A 20,644-nucleotide genomic window follows, 5' to 3' on the forward strand; every position below is an offset into this window, starting at 1 on the left:
AAGCCAGGGACAGAGGAATGTGGGGAGGGACACGGAGTCACGGAGGCGCTGACACACTCTGCCAAGGAAGCGGGGAGAAATGCAGGGTCCCAGGTGCTCCCCAGCATGCCTGCCCATCCCCCAGCTCACCTCCCTATGCTAGCCAGGACCCTCAAGGCCCTCCAGCTGTGTTCCCAGTCCTGGCCTGCCCTGACCCATCGGAACAAGGCCAGGCTGGATCCGTGGGGAAGGGCTTCCTGCCCCACCGCCCCTGGGGCTGCCCTCCCTCCACCCTGAGATTCTGATGTAACACCCAGGACTGGATGCTTTACTCTCAGATTCTTCAGATTCAGCCACTTATAAGAGCAGGTTCTAAGAGGCCATTCCACCCCGAAATGGAGTGGAAGACAAGAGGTCATGGTCATTGGGGCGCTCCCTTTCTTTAGGGGTGTTCACCCACACACATAAACACACCCCCTGAACCCTAGCGAAGGCCCGACGCCCCGCCCCCAGAGGCGGTCCCCGCCCCGGGCCGCCATTGGCTGTTGCCATGGCACCAGCCATCTTCCCGTGCCGTCATTGGCCGCCGCGCCTGCATCCATCCCGCATCCTCCCCCGCTCGCGGTGGTCTCGCCCCAGCGCCCTGAGCGGCGGCGCAGCCTGGCGAGGCCCAGACCGGGCTTTGTCCGCCCTGGAGGCCCCTGTCAGACCCGCCGAAATCCCGGAGCCCTGGAGCCTGGACCCCGCGGCCGCCCCAGCCCTGGAAGACTGGGAGCTTGGGCGGGGCTGGCGTAGCTGCGCGGAGGGAGAAAGACCCAAGCCCACGGCACCGCACCGCAGCCAGCCCAACCCCGATGAAATAAAGTAAGCGGGCGCCTTCCTTGGGTGGAGGGCAGGGAGGGCAGCCTCCGCCTAGCCCGGAGTCTCCATCCTTTTCTCTTGGCCTTGCCTGTAAATACACAATGTGGAGACTCCATTTCTTCAGGGTGGAGCCATAGGGGAAACTGTGTCCCAGAGAACTGGGCGTCTGCGTCGCTGCAGCTGGTCTCATGCAAAAACCCACCCACAGATTTCAACACCCAGGTCTCCCAGAGTCTGCGGGCTGGCCAGTGTGTCTAGGGGGATGCCGCTGCGTCTCTCTGGGTGTCAGCTGAATCAGAGGAAATGCGGCCCCTCGCTGCTCATTCAGACAAACCTCCAGCTGTAGGTCCTTTCTCATTGGTGATGGAGATGTCTGATGCGTTCCTCGAGGCAGCCTGGGATGAAGGGCAGGCAGGAGGGCTTCCAGGAGGAGGCTGCACTGTGAGGGATGGCAGCAGTCAGAAGAGGTGTTCTGGGCAGGAGAACTGCATGTGTCAAGGCCTGGGGTTGGGGGAGAAAGAGCTGCCAGTGGCAGTGATGCGTGGCCTCTGTGAAGGAGTCACAGCTTATGCTGAAGGCCCCGGGGAGCCCTGGAGGCATTGGCGCAGAGGAGAAATGGAGTCCAGCTTGTGATTTTCCAAGTTCCCTCTGACTGTGTGTGAAAAGTGGATCGTGGGAGGCCACAAAGGGGCTGGTGAGGCTTCCCTGAGAGGGTCCCCCCAGGGCAGAGCTTGAGGTGGGTGATGGGAGTGTGGGGTTAGAGACCCAGGTTGGAATGAAGAGCGGGGAGCCCAGGGGGTGGCCCAGCTACCAAGTTCAGTCTGATGGGGACACAGCAGTAACTACTGGGTGTGAGGGGGTTGAAAGGTCTGAAGTTCCACTGGGCCATTCCAAGAGCTCATGAGGGCAGCCTGGGGAGGGGGCTGCAGGCAGGGCCTGGGTTTGGGGAATGGGAGGGTTATGCCTGGGACTACTGCTCCCCCCTGGGTGGGCATGTGTGGTGGCCTCCACCAGGACACAGGGCCCCCGCTGGACCCCAGGGGGCTCACTGCAACTCCAGTCCATCCTGATGCCCAGCTGGGACCCCTGGCTGAGTCATAGGCAGGATCAGTACTGCGGTGGAAGGGGAGGCTGTGGTCTTTGGGCACCAGTCTCCCCCACCTGACACGCTGTCTCCCGTAGGACTGTCCTGTCTTCCTGTCACTTGTGGTTTCCTCCATGACAGCCATCCCACCTGGCCCTCTAGTATCCCACAAGACAGGCCTGGCAGATCGAGTTCTCCCCATTTGTCAGATGTGCAAACTGAGGCCTGCAGAGATGGCACAGCTGGTATACCTGCAGCACTGCCTGGACTTGTGAGCACTTGCAGGGCAGTGTCTGAGTTCCATGCATGCCTGGTGCATTCCCCTCAGCTCAGCTTCTCCCTCTGGGAACAGTCTAAGGGTGGTCGCTGAGACTCTAGGCTCAGGACTGTGACAAGGTGTCAGATGACAGAGCCAGGCATGCAGTAGATCCTGTGAGTGATTAGAAAGGACTGACTCCATGTCATGCCTGGGCTGAGCCCCCACACCCCTACTCCAGGCTCAGCTGTGCCCTTGGGATCCCTAGGGTGTGGGGGTCTCCTTGGTGAGGGAGAGAGAGGAGAATGAGTGGAAAAGCGAATGAATGGGTGTGGCCAGGTGGTGGAGGGGGAGGGGAGGGGGCAGATGCACCCCCCACCCCCTGCCGTGGGCAGGGGTGGCTGACTGACTTGGGGAGGGGGCTCCTAGGGAGGAGGTGGCAGAGGAGATGGGCTGCCATTGGTGTGCCTCAGACAAAGGCGGAGGGAGGGGGCATGGGCTGATGGGAAGGGAACAAAGAGGGAAGGGGGGCTGGTGATGGGATCGCACTGTCAGGAGGGCCAAGACGAGGGAGGAGGCACTGGCCAGTTGGACAGACGGAGGAGATTGGGCTGAGTGAGGAAGGACAGCCAGACACACAAAGAAGCAAGCGGCAGTGGCCATGTGCTGGGGGTGGGGCAGGAGGCCCCGGGGGCCAGAGGGGCTAGCAGAGGGCTGACCGGAGGGGCACCGGTCTGAGCAGGGAGGTACTCTGGATCCAACCGCTGCTTAAATGGGTGTGGGGGCTGCAGGTGTCCAGGTTCCAGACCCCTACATGACCCCTGTGTTTCTGGGTCTGTCTGTCCAACTGTACAGTTGCCAGGGCTCCACCATCAGCTTGTCCACCACTTTCTTAGAACCTTCATGGCATTCTTATTGTCCATCATCTGGACCAGCTGGCAGTCTGTCCACCCAGCCTCTGGGTAGTTGTGCTCATTCAGGAGAGGGTCTTGGTTTATCATCTGTCTGTCTGTCTGTCTCTGGCTGTGTGTCTGAGCCTGGTGGCATTGGGCTGGAAAGCCCACCTGCAAGTTTAAATTGTCAGATTGGGGACTACCTCGGTGGTCCAGGGGTTGAGACATAGCCTTGAATGCAGGGGGTGTGGGTTCAATCCCTGGTTGGGAAACTAAGGTCCCACTGTCATGATATGGCCAAAAATTCATTATAATAATTAAATTGTCAGGGCATCTGTCTGTCTAGCTGGCGGTCCATTTGTGTGTCCAGGGGCCCCCACAGTGAGGGCCAGCGTCTGTCTGTGTGTCTTGTGTATTGGTCACTTTGGCTGTCTATCTGAAAACCTGTCCAATGGCTCTGTCCCTCTGTCTCCTGTTGTCCCTGCCTGCCTGTGTCTGTCACTCCACCTGCCAGGTGGTCTGTCCCCCAGACTCCCTGGGCCAGCACCATCTTGCCTGCAACATCCAGCCACCCTGCCTGAGACCCAGCCAGAACCTAGGTCAGAGGCTGCCCCCTCCCCAGACTCTTGGATGATCCCTCTCTCCTGTGGCCCCAGGCATTGCAGGCGCTGAAGATGACGAGCTCCGTGGCAGCCTATGAGCAGCTGGTGCGGCAGGTGGAGGCCTTGAAGGCCGAGAACAGTCACCTGAGGCAGGAGCTTCGGGATAATTCAAGCCATCTGTCCAAGCTGGAGACAGAGACGTCGGGAATGAAGGTGCAAGGCGAGGCGAGGCTAGGACACAGACTGTGGCACAGGGACAAACACAGGATGGGTGGGCAGGACGAGGGCATCTAACAGATGGCTAGGCCCGAGGTCCCAGGCCTCACCGACTGCTGTCTTTCCTGCCTCCATTTTCAGGCGGTCCTGCAGCACTTACAGGGCAAGCTGGAGCAGGAGGCTCGTGTGTTGGTGTCCTCCGGGCAGACTGAGGTGCTGGAACAGCTGAAAGGTGAGGCACTGACCTGGGACTTCCTCTGCATACTGCAAGGAGAGGAGGCAGAGAGAGGTGCTTATCTTCACCTCTCTCTCCATGCCCACCCAGCCCTGCAGATGGACATCACCAGCCTGTATAACCTCAAGTTCCAGCCCCCAGCTCTGGCCCCCGAACCCACTACCCGGACCCCTGAGGGAAGCCCGGTGCACAGCTCTGGGCCCTCCAAGGAGAACTTTGGGGAGCTGAGCCGGGCTACCATTCGGCTCTTAGAGGAACTGGACAGGGAACGGTGAGATGGGGGGGATCTCCACCCACTTTGTGAGCCATCCTGCCCCCACCCCACCCACTGCCCCCAGGGGTCTGGTACCTCACCCCTCTTCCCTGGCCCAACTGACCTCAACCAGAGGACAAAGAGGAGGGGGGTGTTCCTGCTGAGGGGAAGACTCCTGGGAGATGTCCCCAGGGGTCCCAGACACACAGGCATTGCCAGGGACAGGGCTGTGTCCAGTGCCAGGGCTCAGAGTCAGGCCTGGAGCCAGGGGGACTCAAGGCAATCTTTATGGAGAAAGGGCTGCTGCCCAAGAAACCTGGGCCTGAGGCCAGAAGGAGGCAGGGTCTGGGTGCCTAGCTCAGCTGGGTCGTGTAGGGTCAGGTAGAACAGCTCTGGAGCAGGCTGGAGTTAACTCTATGCTTTGCTGTCTGACCTACAGCAGGAACCCTAACCCCTGCTAGCCTCAGACTTCTGCCCTGTAGAATGGGAATAAGTGTCTCTGCACAAGGCATGAAGAAGTCTGAACCTGAAGTTTACCCTGTGTAGGCTAGAAGGCGATTATCCAGTATTGGAGAGGTGTTAACCTTCTCAGAGCCTTTCTCCGAGGATCACAGTTTACAAATGAGTTGCCCTTTTTACTTTCAATTAATTTCTGCACCCCATCCCCACCCCAGTCCCGGGAGTGCTGTGGGCGCTGAGATTTTTGCCACACTGACTTTTAAACATGACACCCAAGAAGTGATCATTAAAATTAGGGTAGACAGCACATATGCCTCGGCTCCCGCGCTGAGAGCCCGCGCCCACCGACCTGCCCTCCCCCAGGTGTTTCCTGTTGAATGAGATTGAGAAGGAGGAAAAGGAGAAGCTCTGGTATTACTCGCAGTTGCAGGGGCTATCTAAGCGCTTGGATGAACTCCCGCACGTGGAGACGGTGAGCTCCCTGGGCTGCCCCGGGATCGACAGGGCCCCGCCTATGGCGGGAGGCGTAGAGCGGAGGTGGAGGCCCCTCCCCCTCCCGGGAGCCCCCTCACCGGGGCCCGTCCGCTCCTCCCAGCAGTTCTCAATGCAGATGGATCTGATCCGGCAACAGCTGGAATTCGAGGCCCAGCACATCCGCTCGCTGATGGAGGAGCGCTTCGGCACCTCGGACGAGATGGTGCAGCGGGCGCAGGTACGGCGCGGGCGGGGCACTGCACCAGTGGGCGAATCAGAGCGCAGAACTTGTGGGAGGAGTCTGGGTTAGTGGGCGGGGTTATACACCTGCGGGCGAATCAGAGAGCAGAGGCTCCTGTGGGTGGGGCCTGTCGCAGGTGGCAGAGCCACAGCTAGAGGGGGTTGTGAACAGAGCCAGAGGGGGTTAGGCCGGACCCAGCACAGACGGCAGAGTCCCCGGGCGATGGGGATGGGGCCGACAGTGCGAGGAACCGAGTCTGAACAAGACTTGGGCGTTGCCAGTCAAATGGCGGGACCAAGTCAGAAAGTTAAGTGTGTCTGGAGGGCAGCCAGGGGTCTATGTTTTGGGCGGGACCAGAGTCCGGGGTTAAGAGTTGGAGCTTGGGTGGGGCCAGGAAGTGAGTGGAGTCAAGTAACTGGGTGGGGTTTAGAGTGGGAGGGCCACATCAAGGAAGAAGCCCAGGGTCAGAGCCCAGGGTGGGGCTTTGACAGTGGGTGGGGCCATATTGGGACGTGGGCGGAGTCGGGACGGGTCAGGATTTCCACAGCGTGCATTTTCTCCAACTCAGATCCGTGCTTCCCGCCTGGAGCAGATCGACAAGGAACTGCTGTCCGCCCAGGACCGGGTGCAGCAGACCGAGCCCCAGGTACCAGGGGGCGGAGCTAGGGCCCTAGTGGGTGATGACAGCCAAGGCAGTAAGGGGACCCCCAGGGCCCTGCCCCCTCTACGTTGTCACGGCAGCCTGAGAGCTTTGTATGGTGCCCCTGGGCGAAACCACAGGCCGGGTGCTCTCCCATAGGCCTTGCTGGCAGTGAAGTCGATGCCCATGGACGAGGACGCCGAGAATGAGGTCCCCACGCACCCTGAGGATGGTGCCCCTCAGCCAGGCAACAGTAAGGTGAGGGGAGTCCAGGTCGGAGGATGCTCACAGGCAGGGTGGAGGGATAGCGGTGGCTTGGTTGGGATACATAGTGAAGTGGGTCCTGCACCCCTACTGCATTTGAAGGCCCTTCCTCCCCAGGCCGCTATAAAGCTTATCCAGGTGTGGGAGGGTCGCCCTGAGTTGGAGTGCTTGGTGAGGCTGGGTTGTGGTCTGGAGCCTGGTGTGGGTGTGGCTACCTGTCCTGTAAATTTGGAGGGCATGCTAGACTTAGGAGTACCGGTGATACCGGTGGGGTGGGCCTTTGGCCCTCACGGACTGGGGGCGTCTCTGCAGTAGGGTGTATGTGTGTGCTGTTTTCTGGGAGGATGCAGGGTGAGGGTCTTAAGGTGAGCGAGGGCTAACATGATGGGACTCCCTTGTTTAGGGGGAGTCACCAGAGGCTGGGGGACTGTCCCTGGCTGGGGAGTGCAGGCTCCCCACCCTGACATCTCCTGCCCCTCGCAGGTGGAGGTGGTCTTCTGGCTCCTGTCCATGCTGGCAACGCGGGACCAGGAGGACACGGCACGGACGCTGCTCGCCATGTCCAGCTCACCCGAAAGCTGCGTGGCCATGCGCCGCTCAGGCTGTCTGCCACTGCTGCTGCAGATCCTGCACGGCACCGAGGCCGGGGTTGGGGGTCGCAACGGGACCCCCGGGGCTCCAGGAGCCAAGGACGCACGCATGCGCGCCAACGCAGCGCTGCACAATATTGTCTTCTCTCAGCCCGACCAGGGGCTGGCACGCAAGGAGATGCGGGTGTTACACGTGCTGGAGCAGATCCGTGCCTACTGCGAGACCTGCTGGGACTGGCTGCAGGCCCGGGATGGCGGGCCTGAGGGCGGCGGCACCGGTGCTGGTGAGTGTGCATCCTGGGCTCCCTGAGGGGCAGGGCAGCACTCTCGGGTGTCGGGGGCCTCTGGCTTCTCCTGGGCACCTGCTTTGTGCCTGGCGCTGGCTGAGGTCTCATGGGAACCTGTGAAGATAGACTGCCGAAGGGACAACCAGGAACAACCCAGGCCTCGGGGTAGATGTTCAAGAAACCATGGATTGCAGGCAACCCTCCAAACGTGAGTGCAGAGTTTGAGATTCCTAGCTTTTGTGGCTGGAGAAGGCAATGGCACCCCACTCCACTACTCTTGCCTGGAAAATCCCATGGACGGAGGAGCCTGGTAGGCTGCAGTCCATGGGGTCGCGAAGAGTTGGACACGACTGAGCGACTTCACTTTCACTGTTCACTTTCATGCATTGGAGAAGGAAATGGCAACCCACTCCAGTATTCTTGCCTAGAGAATCCCAGGGATAGGGGAGCCAGGTGGGCTGCCGTCTATGGGGTCGCACAGAGTCGGACACGACTGAAGCGACTTAGCAGCAGCAGCAGCAGCTTTTGTGGCTGATTGCAAAGTTAATATCCGATGCTGAGCACCAGGCTGAGTGAGGCAGGTCCCTCCTTGTACACTTTAGAGGTTCTGTAAAGGAGGCCCCTCTGCTCCGGGAGTGACTCCCACAAGCCCAGTGCACAGCACTTTGAAAAACTCTGGGGTTTTGGCAGGCCTGCAGAGTGCAGACCACAGGGAGGGGTGGGGACCTACCAGGTCACATCTCCGGGAGTGGGAGGGCTCTGACCATGGTCCTTGTGCCCACAGCACCGGTGCCCATCGAGCCACAGATCTGTCAGGCCACCTGCGCCGTGATGAAGCTGTCCTTTGACGAGGAATACCGCCGTGCTATGAATGAGCTGGGTGAGTGTCCCTCATCCACCCCCGCCCCCAATCTGGTCCAAGGTCTCCAGGCCTCCTCCAGTGCAGGGCAGGCTGTTGGCCCTAGTGGTCCTGGGACTCAGACAATGGGGGCAGGGCAGGGAAAGTCAGGAGCTGAGGTGAATTGAACCTACCAGTGGTCAGGGCAGGGCGACCCTGTGAAATTTTCAGTTTGGGAATATTACATCTTTTTCCTAACGAAGGTCAGTTGAAATGTTGGAAACAGAAATACCAAGGGTGCAAATTACATCCATCTGCTTTGTTTTACTCTAATTAATACAAAATAAGGCACATACTTCTCACCTGGCAGGTGGTTGGAGCACTCAGAAGTTCCCTAAGGTCTCACAGGGTCCGACATCGTGGGGTGAGGGGTGGGGGAGCAGCCGGGCACAGCCTTTCTGGGGCAGGGCAGGGGGCATCTGGAGCAGTGGCCACTTTACAAGAGGGCACAGCTCTTGAGGCTTTCCTCTCTTGGCTATTCCACAGACCCCTGGGAGTTACCAAGTCCCCTCCAGGAGGCCTGAAAGGCCACTTGTGTTGATGAAGTTAAGATATGATTTGCCTTTGCCCCTCTCATGGGTATGGTGTGTTCAGTGCAATTTAACAGGCACTGTTACTCTGAGGACCGCTGGGCTGTACGTTCTGGGGTTATAAGATTTCTCCATTTTAATTTATAGTATGGTAAATATTTGTTATTGGAGAAGAGTTGATTTATAATGTGTTGGTTTCAGGTGTAAATTGATTCAGTTATATGTATTCTTTTTTTATTCTTTTCCATTATGGCTTATCACAGGATATTGAATATAGTTCTCTGTGCCACAGAGTAGGACCTTGTTGTGCATCCGTCCTGCACATAATAGCGTACGTCTGCTAACCCCAGCCTCCTTCCCCGTCAGCAGCCACAAGTCTGTTCTCTGTGTCTGTGAGTCTGTTTGGTAGATAGGTTCATTTGTGGCATATTTTAGATTCCACATTAGGTAACATCATATGGCTTTTGTTGTCTTTCACAGAAAATCTCTAGTTGCATCCATGTTGCTGCAAATGGCAATATTTTGTTCTTTTTTGTGGCTGAGTAATATTCCACTATATATATATATATATATATATGAGTTCCTGTGAGTGGATTTTTAAGAAGCAAAAAGGCTTTGGATAACCCCTTCAACTTTGAATTATGCAGTGGCAACCCACTCTGGTACTCTTGCCTGGCAAATCCCATGGACGGAGGAGCCTGGTAGGTTGCAGTCCATGGGGTCGCTAGGAGTCAGATATGACTGAGCGACTTCACATTCACTTTTCACTTTCATGCATTGGAGAAGGAAATGGCAACCCACTCCAGTGTTCTTGCCTGGAGAATCCCAGGGATGGAGGAGCCTGGTGGGCTGCTGTCTCTGGGGTCGCACAAAGTCGGACACGACTGAAGCGACTTAGCAGCAGCATATATAACATCAAATGTACTGTTTTAACCATTTAAAACAATTATTTTTAATTGAAGGATAATTGTTTTACAATATTGTCGGTTTCTGCCATATACCGCCATGTATGAATCAGTCATAGGTGTGTGTGTGTGTGTATATATGTATGTCCTCTCCCTCTTGAACCTCCCTCCTACCTCCCACCGTTCTAACCATTTTAAATCATATTTTCTCAAACTGAAACTCTGTCCCCATTAACCACTCACTCCCTCTCCCCCAGCACTATCAGTGGAGTCACACCCTGTGTGTCCTCCTGTGTCTGCTTCTCTCACTTAGCATCATGTTCTCAAGGTCCATCCACATGGTAGCGAGTGTCAGGGATTCTCTCCTTTTCAGGGCTGAGTGATGCTTCCGGGTGTGGAGGGACCATATTGTGTTTATCCATCATCTGGTGATGGGCACTTGGGTTTTGTCCATCTTCTGGGTGTCGTGACTCATTCTGCTGTGCACACACATACAAAGGGTCGCTTTGGAAGCTTGTGGGTTTGTGTTGCCAAGCCCCTCCCCAGGGTGGCTCCCATTGGTGTGCTCATGAGCAAAAGCGCTTCACAGCCCTGAGAAGGATCCCGTTGCTGAGTGAGGGGAAGGGCCGTGTGTGTCTGGGTTCCTGCACCTTTTGACCATCACCCTCCACATTTGTTAGAACCCCGTGTCCTAGTGAACAGAGGATTGTGTGTGGGGGCCATCAGCGATGGCTCCTGAGCATACGCCATCTGGTCCGCCCTGGGGACGTGGCAGGGCACAGCCTCCTGCCCTGCCCTCAGTGGTTCGCCATCTAATAGTTTTGAGGCTTCTTGTTTGGGAATTTGGGGGGCTTCCCTGAGGAAGTGACTCTTGAACAGAAGGGGACCCAGGAAACTGGGTGGACAGTGGGTAAGAGCACCTGGGCAGAGGGAATAGCGCATGAAAAGCCTCTGCAGTTGGACCAAGTGTGACTGGAAACTGAGGGTGGAAAGGAGGCAGGCGTGGAGGCACAGGGCACCGGGGGGAAGGGCCAGCCTGCCAGCCAGCTATCTGGAGGAGGTGTCCTCAGAGTCAGGCTTCAAATGTAGGCTTGAGGAGAGCAGATTGGGGGTGGGACAGAAGGGAGGGTGTATAGTGGAGTGACCTGTGAGGCGGGACGGCTGGGGGCACCCGACCACCCTTGCGCTCCTGGGTCCCCCTACAGGTGGGCTGCAGGCAGTGGCGGAGTTACTGCAGGTTGACCATGAGATGCACAAGATGACCCGGGACCCTCTCAACCTGGCCCTGCGCCGATACGCCGGCATGACCCTCACCAACCTTACCTTCGGGGACGTCGCCAACAAGGTGCCTGGGTGGGTGGGTCGGCCTCACCTGGCCCGGAGCAGCGCTGAGCTGTGGGACAGGCAGGGAGACTGAGGCCCAGCTTCTCCCTCAACCAGCGTCCTCTTGGCCACTCTGCCCTGTGGACTGTGGGGCCTCTGGACTGTGGATGGAGGGCTGGGGGGAGGCCAGTGTTTGTACCGGCCTGAGCCTCAGGCTCATCTGAGCAGTGAAGTGACTGCTCCCCTCCCTCCATCGTGGTGAAGATGGGGGTGGGGTTCAAGCTCCAGCACATTGCAAGTGCTTGCTTAACACTCGCCCCACCTGTCCCCCCAACATGGCGTGACTTCCCTGTGCCCCCCACAGGCTGCACTGTGCACCCGCCGGGGCTGCATGGAGGCCATTGTGGCCCAGCTGGCATCTGAGAGTGAGGAGCTGCACCAGGTATCAGGAAGCTGTGGGAACACTGGGGGGCGGGGGGAGATGGAAGGCATCCCCTGGGCTTTGCCGTGTGTCAGCTGCTACAGGCCTTAAGGGTGGGAGCCTGGCCCAGGCCCACCCTGCCTGCCCTGCCCTGCCCCCAGGTCGTGTCTAGCATCCTGCGCAACCTGTCCTGGAGGGCCGACATCAACAGCAAGAAGGTGCTGAGGGAGGTGGGCAGCATGACTGCCCTGATGCAGTGCGTCCTTCGAGCCACCAAGGTGGGCATTGGGTGGGGTGGCTGAGGGGCGGGGCAGCCAGGGCGGTCAGGAGGCCCTGGCTGGAGGTGGTGAGTTCTCCACCTAGGGGGAAACCAAGTTAGACAACCCACTGCTTGGCAATGGGCCCACACCTGGGGCTTCCAATATTGCCGCTCAGAGAACCTGTCATAGCTGATTCCATTACTTGTTAAATTTGACAATGCATCTGAGTACCTTATGTGAGTGCCTCTAGGGAGAGGGCCTGGTGAGTGGGATGTGTCGTCCCCCCACACTGTTGACCCCCTGCCGCTCTTGACCCGCACCCAGGAGTCCACCCTGAAGAGCGTGCTTAGCGCCCTGTGGAACCTCTCGGCGCACAGCACAGAGAACAAGGCGGCCATCTGCCAGGTGGATGGTGCCCTCGGCTTCCTGGTGAGCACACTGACTTACAAGTGCCAGAGCAACTCACTAGCCATCATTGAGAGCGGTGGCGGCATCCTACGCAATGTGTCCAGCCTCATCGCCACCAGAGAGGACTACAGGTCAGCTGGGGGCGGGGGAAGGGGGTGGGGAATGCTGGGGTCAGAGGAAGGAGGTATGGTGGGCACTCGGGCGGGGCTTGGGGAAAGATGTGGCCAGGGGAAGGAGGGGGGTGCTGGGGGGGGGTGGAAGAAGGAGGTGTAAGGGGCACTGGAGCAGGGCTGGGGGTAAAGAAGTGGGGGGAGGGAGTGGGGGCACTGGGGTGGGGCTGGCAGCTCCCCCTCTGCAGTAAACTCCCCGGGGGAGCCTTGCTTTCTCCTGCCCATGAGTCATCTAGATGACCCCCTAGGTGCTATTTTTAGTATAAATACATCCCCAATACTGCATGGGATATACTTGTACTACATTTTAAACTAGCTTTGTAGAAATAAACATAATATTTAAGTAATATTAATAATATTTGTTATTTATTAAAACGTTATTGATTATGTAATAAGTAACTTACCAGGTAACATTAACAATAAACAATACTTCAATATGTGAACAGACATAACTTTTAAAAGTATATCCCAAACTCTGCATGTGATATAGTTGTACTAAATTTTAAATTAACTCAGTAAAAATATACATAATTTTCTAAATAACATTAATAATACTTGTTCTTTATTAAAATATTCATTAAGTAAAACAATACCTATTCTTCATTAACATATTTCCTACTATGTAACATATTGCATACTTATACTGAATTTTAAATGAATTTATTAAAATAAAAATGCAACATTTTCTAAATAACAGTAATAAAAACTTGTTCTTTATTAATATCACTTATTAATATTACTAAAAAGTAATGCTTCTGATGAGATGTATGAAAGTACATAACTTTAAAAAAGTATACATCTCAGTATATCACAAATATTGTATAGGATATACCTGTGCTGAAGATTTTATCAGTTAAAACATTAAGAAACAATACTTAGATTTCTGTTTACCTTTAATACTATCTTTGTGTGTGTGTGCTTAGTCACTTAGTTGTGTCTGACCCTGGGACCCCATGGACAGAGGAGCCTGGTGGGCTACAGTCCATGGGCTCCTCTGTCCATGGGATTTCTCAGGCAAGAATACTGGAGTGCATTGCCATTTCTTTGTCCAGGGTCCCAATCCAGAGGTTGAATCCACCTCTCCCATATTGGCAGGTGGATTCTTTACCACTAGCACCACCAGGGAAGCCCCCAGTGCTATTTTCAGTATATCCCAAATATTACATGGGATAAGTAAATGTGTTAGTCACTCAGATGTGTCCGATTCTTTGCAATCCCATGGAGTATAGACCTCCAGGCTCCTCTGTCCATGGAGTTTTGCAAGCAAGAATATTGGAGTGGGTTGCCATTCATGTCTCCAATTAGATGGGATATAATATTGGAGTGGGTTGCCATTGATGTCTCCAATTAGATGGGATATACTCGTGCTAACGATCTTACCCCAGTAGAGAATTCCCTGGCGTGCAGTGGTTAGGACTTGGTGCTTTCATTACCGAGGGCCCAGGTTCATTCATCCCTGGTGGGGAAAATAAGATCTCACAAGTCATGGAGTGGACAGGAAAAAAAAAGTCTTATCAAGCAAAATAAAACATTTTATCTACTACTAATGCTAATAATAAATAGAAACAAACAGAAATCTCTAGTATAGGTATATAATGAGATATACCGCTGCTAAGTCGCTTCAGTCCTGTCCGACTCTGTGCGACCCCATAGACAGCAGCCCACCAGGCTCCCCTGTCCCGGGGATTCTCCAGGCAAGAACACTGGAGTGGGTTGCCATTTCCTTCTCCAATGCATGAAAGTGAAAAGTGAAAGTGAAGTCGCTCAGTCGTGTCCGACTCTCTGAGATCCCATGGACTGCAGCCTACCAGGCTCCTCCAACCATGGGATTTTTCCATGCAAGAGTACTGGAGTGGGGTGCCATTGCCTTCTCCGTGAGATATACTACACACTGCTATATGTAAAATAACAAGGACCTACTGTATAGCACAGCGAATTCCACTCAGCCTAGTAGATGCGAAAAGAATCTGAGAAAGAATGTATAAAGGTATAACAGAACCACTTTGCTGTACGTCTAAAAATAACAAAATTGTAAGTCAACTATACTCCATTATAGAATAAAAATTTTAATAAATAAAATGAGTTAACTAAATTTCATTTTAAACAAGTATTATTAAAGAATTAATAGTACTGTTTAATAGTTTGATATTAATAAAAGCTTTGGCACAAGTATATCCCATCCACTGTTTGGGATACACTTACACTAAGAATTTAGCCTTGTTTTTGAAATTCAAAGTTACCTGGGAATCTTCTGTTTGGATTTGCCCCATCCGGCCGCGGAGGGTGGTGGGCTGTGTCCAGGTTGGGCGGGGCCTGACGCGCTGCGCCCCGCCTCCCGTAGGCAGGTGCTGCGAGACCACAATTGCCTGCAGACGCTGCTGCAGCATCTGACGTCGCACAGCCTGACCATAGTGAGCAATGCGTGCGGCACGCTCTGGAACCTGTCGGCCCGCAGCCCTCGCGACCAGGAGCTGCTGTGGGACCTGGGCGCCGTGGGCATGCTGCGGAACCTGGTACACTCCAAGCACAAGATGATCGCCATGGGCAGCGCCGCCGCGCTGCGCAACCTGCTGGCTCACCGGCCTGCCAAGTACCAGCCGGCGGCTACCGCGGTCTCCCCGGGCTCCTGCGCGCCCAGCCTGTATGTGCGCAAACAGCGCGCACTGGAGGCCGAGCTGGACACACGGCACCTGGCGCAGGCGCTTGACCACCTGGAGAAGCAGGGCCTGCCGGAGGCCGAGGCCGCCTCCAAGAAGCCCCTCCCGCCCCTGCGCCACCTGGACGGCCTGGCCCAGGACTACGCCTCTGACTCGGGCTGTTTTGACGACGACGATGCGCCCTCCCTGGCTGCTGCTGCCACTGCCGCAGAGCCCGCCAGCCCTGCAGTGCTCTCCCTCTTCCTAGGCAGCCCCTTCCTGCAAGGCCAGGCGCTGGCCCGAGCCCCGCCCACCCGCCGAGGAGCCCTGGAGGTGGAGAAGGAGGCCGGTGGGGAGGCAGCTGTGGCAGCTAGGGCCAAGGCCAAGCTGGCGCTAGCAGTGGCTCGCATCGACAGGCTGGTAGAGGACATCTCGGCCCTGCACACTTCATCTGACGACAGCTTCAGCCTCAGCTCTGGGGACCCTGGCCAGGAGGCCCCGCGAGAAGGCCGTGCCCAATCCTGCTCACCTTGCAGGGGGCCTCAGGGGGGGCGGCGGGAAGTGGGCAGCAGCCGGGCTCACCCACTGCTGCGGCTCAAGGCAGCCCACGCCAGCCTTTCCAATGACAGTCTCAACAGTGGTAGCACCAGTGATGGGCACTGTCCTCGAGAACACTCACGGCCCTGCTCGCTGGCTGCTCTGGCCGAGCACCTAGAGGGGCCCCCACGTGGTCAGGTGCGGCCCAGCCGGCTTGACCTCAGCCTGCCCAGCAGCCAGGCTGAGCCTGAGGCCCGGGATGCCAAGGCCACAGATGCCCATGTGCGTACCATCAAGTTGTCGCCCACCTACCAGCACGTGCCGCTGCTGGAGGGCACCACCAGGGTGGGTGTGGGGTCCCTGGCCCCTGGGGCCCGAAAACAGGCCTGGCTGTCCACAGAGGGCCTGAGCAATGTGCCTGAGAAGCTAATGGTCGAGAAGGCACCCCTCTGCCTGTCCCGCTGCAGCTCACTGTCCTCGCTGTCCTCAGCTGGCCGCCCAGGGCCCAGTGAGGCTGGGGACCTAGACGAGAGCGACTCATCTCTGGAGGGGCTGGAGGAGTCTGGCCCTGGTGAGGCAGAGCTGGATGGGGCCTGGCGGGGCCCAGGGACCGCCTCCCTGCCCATGGCCATCCCAGCGCCCCAGAGGGGTCGGGGCCTGGGGGTGGAGGATGCCACACCGTCCAGCTCCTCTGAGAACTGTGTGCAGGAGACACCGCTGGTGCTGAGCCGCTGCAGCTCAGTCAGTTCACTGGGCAGCTTCGAGAGTCCATCCATTGCCAGCTCCATCCCCAGTGACCCGTGCAGCGGGCTGGGGAGTGGGACAGTCAGCCCCAGTGAGCTGCCTGATAGCCCCGGGCAAACCATGCCGCCGAGCCGCAGCAAGACACCACCACTGGCTCCAGCACCACCGGGCGAGCGGGAGGCCACCCAGTTCAGCCTTCAGTGGGAGAGTTATGTGAAGCGCTTCCTGGACATCGCCGACTGCCGGGAGCGCTGCCGCCTGCCCTCTGAGCTGGATGCAGGCAGCGTGCGTTTCACTGTGGAGAAGCCCGACGAGAACTTTTCATGTGCCTCCAGCCTCAGCGCATTGGCCCTGCACGAGCTCTACGTGCAGAAGGACGTGGAGCTGCGGTTACTGCCCCCTGCCTGCCCAGAGCGCGGCAGTGGGGGAGGCGGAGGCCCGGGGCACCGCCGACGGGACGAGGCCAATGGCTGTCTGGAAGGGCCAGCGTCCACCGATCAGGAGCTGGAGCTGCTGCGCGAGTGCCTGGGTGGGGCCGTGCCTGCCCGGCTCCGCAAGGTGGCCTCAGCACTGGTGCCTGGCCGCCGTACGCTGCCCGTGCCGGTCTACATGCTGGTGCCTGCCCCGGCCCGTGAGGATGACTCCTGCACTGACTCGGCCGAGGGCACTCCAGTCAACTTCTCCAGCACTGCTTCCCTCAGTGACGAGACCCTGCAGGGACCCCCCAAGGATGGTAGGCGTTTGGATGGGCAGAAACCCGCAGGTCATGCCGCCTCCACTAGGCAGTCTGCTGGGCAGCGGCACAGGGTGGGGGGCATGGGCCGGAGCACAGAGCAGCCCCAGGGGGCTGGCAGGAGCCGGGCAGGGCTAGAGCTGCCCCTCCGCCGGCCCCCGAGCACCTGCAGGGATACTGACAGCTCCCGCCCAGGCCGGGAGCATGGGGACGGGGCTCTGCAGTCTCTGTGCCTCACAACGCCCACCGAGGAGGCTGTGTACTGTTTCTATGGCAATGACTCGGATGAGGAGCCGGCCACGGCGGTGGCAGCAGCACCCCCACGGCGGGCATCCGCTATCCCCCGGGCGGTAAAGAGGGAGCGCCCGGCTGGTGCCAGGAAGGAGGTGCAGGCTGTGCCCAAGGCTGCACCCAAGGCAGCACCACCCACCCGGGCCCAGCCCAGCCTCATTGCAGATGAGACACCGCCGTGCTACTCCCTGAGCTCCTCCGCCAGCTCCCTCAGCGAACCTGAGCCCTCCGAGCGCATGGCCAGTCGGGCCCAGGTCCATAAGCCAGGGCTCACCAAGGACCTGGTCCCCGGGGGCAGGAAGGATGGCTCCCTCAGCCCGCGGGCCGAGGCAGAGCTGCTCCGGCGCTGCATCGGCTCAGCCTTGCCCAGGCGCCAGCCCCAGGTGTCCGGCCCAAGGCGCCGCCCACCCCAAGAGGCCCAGCCAAAGGAGCGTGCAGCAGAGGGGCCCCGGGAGCGCGGTGAGGAGGCAGCCAGCTCAGACCATGCCTCAGACCTGGACAGCATCGAGTGGCGTGCCATCCAGGAGGGCGCCAATTCTGTTGCCACATGGTTGCACCAGGCCGCAGCGGCGGCCGCCCGCGAGGCCTCCTCAGAGTCTGATTCCGTTCTGTCCTTGGCAACAGGGCAGTCTGTGGGTTCCACCCTGCAGCCCACCCTGCATAGGAAGGGGTGTCGGCCAAGGGCAGAGCGCCAGGCGAGTGGTGCCCTGCGGCCAGAGAAACCAGGAGGGGCCCTCACCCAGCGCAGCAGTGGGCCAGAGAAGCCGCGTGGCACTCAGAAGCCCCCAAATGGGGTGCCAGCAGTGCTCCGGGGACATACAGTGATCTACATGCCCAGCCCCGCCACCCGGGCACAGCCCAGAGGTGCCCCTGGTTCCCGCATTGTGGCAAGAAAGATGGGAGCGCCCAGCCCCGTGCAGCCGGCAGCCCCCACTAAAGCCCCCAGCCTAGGGCAGCAGCGGTCTAGGAGCCTGCACCGGCCTGGCAAGATCTCAGAGCTGTCAACGCTCAGCCCCCCACAGAGAAGTGCCACACCACCAGCCCGCCTTGCGAAGACCCCGTCGTCAAGTTCCTCTCAGACCTCACCGGCCTCCCAGCCTCTGCCCAGGAGGTCACCCCCTGCTGCCCAGCCTGCAGGGCCCCTGCCTGGCCCCAAGGCCTCCCCAGTGCCCAAGACTCCAGCAAGGGCCCTGCTGGCCAAGCAGCACAAGACGCAGAAGTCACCCGTGAGGATCCCCTTCATGCAGAGGCCCGCCAGGCGGGGGCCGCCGCCCTTGGCTAGGGCAGCTCCGGAGCCAGGCCCCAGGGGCCGGGTGGGCACAGAAGGCGGCCCTGCAGCCCGAGGGGGCCGCCTGGGCCTGGTGCGCGTGGCCTCCGCCCGCTCCAGCGGCAGCGAATCCTCCGACCGCTCGGGTTTCCGGCGGCAGCTGACCTTTATCAAGGAGTCGCCGGGCCTGCTGCGCCGCCGACGCTCTGAACTGTCCGCACCCGAAGCCACCAACCCGACCACCCAGGCTGCCTCGCCCTGCCGCGGCCGGCCCACACTACCCGCTGTCTTCCTCTGCTCCTCGCGCTGTGATGAGCTGCGGGCAGGCTCCCGGCAGGCCCCGGCCCCTCAGCGGGCCCACGCGGCCCGGCCCCGCCCCAGCGAGCGGCAGCCTCGGCGCACTAGCTCCGAGAGCCCGTCCCGCCTGCCCGTCCGCACGCCGGCCGCCGGGCCCGAGACGGTCAAGCGCTACGCCTCCCTGCCCCACATCAGCGTGGCCCGCAGACCGGATGCCACCAGCCCCGAACCTGCGGCGGACGCCACACGCCGCAGCAGCGCAGGGGAGGCCGGGCCGCTGCCTAGGGTGGCCGCGCCGGGCACCACGTGGCGCCGCATCCGGGACGAGGACGTCCCGCACATCCTGCGAAGCACGCTGCCTGCCCGCGCCCTACCGCTGCTGGGCTCCCCTCCCGAGAACGGCCCAGCCGGCCCGCCGCAGCGCAAGACCAGCGATGCCGTGGTCCAGACTGAGGACTTCGCGGCTGCGAAGATCAACTCCAGCACGTCTCCGAGCATGGAAAGCAGGGCGCCCCCCCAGGCCACGGTCAGCGGCCCCACCTCCCTTCTTGGCAGCGACGTGGATGGGCCGCCCGCTAAGGCGCCCGCCCCCACCCCCTTCGTCCCCGCCAGCCGGCACGGCTCCCCCAGCCGCTCCGCCCGCGTCCCCCCTTTCAACTACGTGCCCAGCCCCATGGTGGCGGCCACCGCTGACTCCGCCGTGGAGAAGGCCCCCACCCCCGTCCCCACCAGCCTCCTGGAATAGTGGCCAGGACTGGACTTCCAGAGCATCTCCTGGCCCAGAGCCGTCTGGCTGCCCCGAGGGTGGTCCCAGGACCCGCCTGCCACCCCCCCACCCAGGGCCCCGCCCTCCAAGCCTCACCCCTGCCCACACGGGCCTCGCACTCACGTGTAGACGCTTGCTTTTGAGCCGAGGAGGCTTCGGGAGGAAAGTGAGCTGCGGGCTGGAGCGCGCGTCACCGCAAGGGGGCGCCCACGAGGCCCCGGCGCCCACGCGGAGACCATCCTCCTGGCTGGGGCCGTCCTCAGCGGTGCCCTTCTGGGTTCCTGGCCCTGCCGGGCCCGGCATTAGCACCACACTTGCTCCCCTCCCCTCTGGGGAACTCATGGTGGTAGGGGCGGGAATGACAGTGCCCGTCGAAGTGGGGACGGGGCTGGAAGGGTAGCGGCAGCAGGAGCCTGCCAGCCGGGGGGGGGGGGGGGGGGGGGGGGCGGTGGTGGCTGCGCACGCGCAGGAGAAAGCCTGTAATTAGGGTAGGGCCGGGTAATTGGTTAACTACGGCTTAGCTGGTTTGTTTGCCGTCTCGGCCTCAGCTGGGGGCGTGCGGGAGGGACGTGTCTGCGCCCTACCGAAAGGCCGCCCCAACCCCAGACAGAGACGCGCAGGGATCCTGGAGCACCCCGAAACTGGTCGGGGGCGCTGGGGACACAGGGCGTCCCTGCAGCCCTCGTAAGAAACCAGGAGAGGCAGGCCGTGGCTGAGGAGAGCGAGAAACGGAGGGGAGGCCGGGGCCTAGCTACCGCCCAGTAGCCAGGCCTGGACCACGGGACCCGAACCGCGCTCAGCAGGAAGTGGTCCCCGCGGGCGCCTGCCCGGTCCCAGGTCTTTGCCTTTTCACCGAGTCTCCTTTTCCCTGGATCTGCGGGCTCCGTGGGGCGTGGCCTCCTCCCGGGGGCCGGCACAACTGCCCGAACAGCCCATCCCTCTTCCTTGAGGAGGCCGGCTTTCAGCCGCCCTAAGGATCTGCAGTCACACCGCTCTGCCGAGCTGCTCTGGAGGCCGGGGACAGTGTGCCGGTTCCTGTCCCTTCTCTGGGAGGAGGGGAGCAGAGCCAGGTAGAGGGGACGTGCGGAAGGAGCCCTGCCTCCGCCCCCGTCGGACGCTGTGCT

The 20,644-nt window shown here is 59.6% G+C and overlaps 1 protein-coding gene across 1 annotated transcript; it reads left to right on the plus strand.

The window, feature by feature from the left end:
* The first annotated feature begins 3,747 nt into the window (after positions 1-3,747).
* Positions 3,748-19,499, plus strand: APC2 (APC regulator of WNT signaling pathway 2). Its single transcript, XM_068981077.1, has 14 exons — positions 3,748-3,888; positions 4,033-4,123; positions 4,217-4,397; positions 5,202-5,310; positions 5,437-5,550; positions 6,122-6,199; positions 6,353-6,451; positions 6,941-7,331; positions 8,119-8,214; positions 10,873-11,012; positions 11,355-11,432; positions 11,573-11,689; positions 11,996-12,210; positions 14,591-19,499. Exons 1-14 carry the CDS (start codon positions 3,748-3,750, stop codon positions 19,497-19,499), a joined length of 6,759 nt encoding a protein of 2,252 aa, XP_068837178.1.
* The last annotated feature ends 1,145 nt before the right edge of the window (positions 19,500-20,644 follow it).

The sequence above is a fragment of the Capricornis sumatraensis genome, chromosome 9 (assembly GCF_032405125.1).
Source record: "Capricornis sumatraensis isolate serow.1 chromosome 9, serow.2, whole genome shotgun sequence".
NCBI lineage: Eukaryota > Metazoa > Chordata > Mammalia > Artiodactyla > Bovidae > Capricornis > Capricornis sumatraensis.

Excerpts from the sequence above, each read along its gene's own strand:
- APC2 (XM_068981077.1), top strand. The coding sequence starts at position 3,748 with ATGACGAGCTCCGTGGCAGCCTATGAGCAGCTGGTGCGGCAGGTGGAG. Across the intron at positions 11,433-11,572 it reads AGAGTGAGGAGCTGCACCAG|GTCGTGTCTAGCATCCTGCG; the intron begins GTATCAGGAAGC and ends CCCTGCCCCCAG. Across the intron at positions 11,690-11,995 it reads GCGTCCTTCGAGCCACCAAG|GAGTCCACCCTGAAGAGCGT; the intron begins GTGGGCATTGGG and ends ACCCGCACCCAG.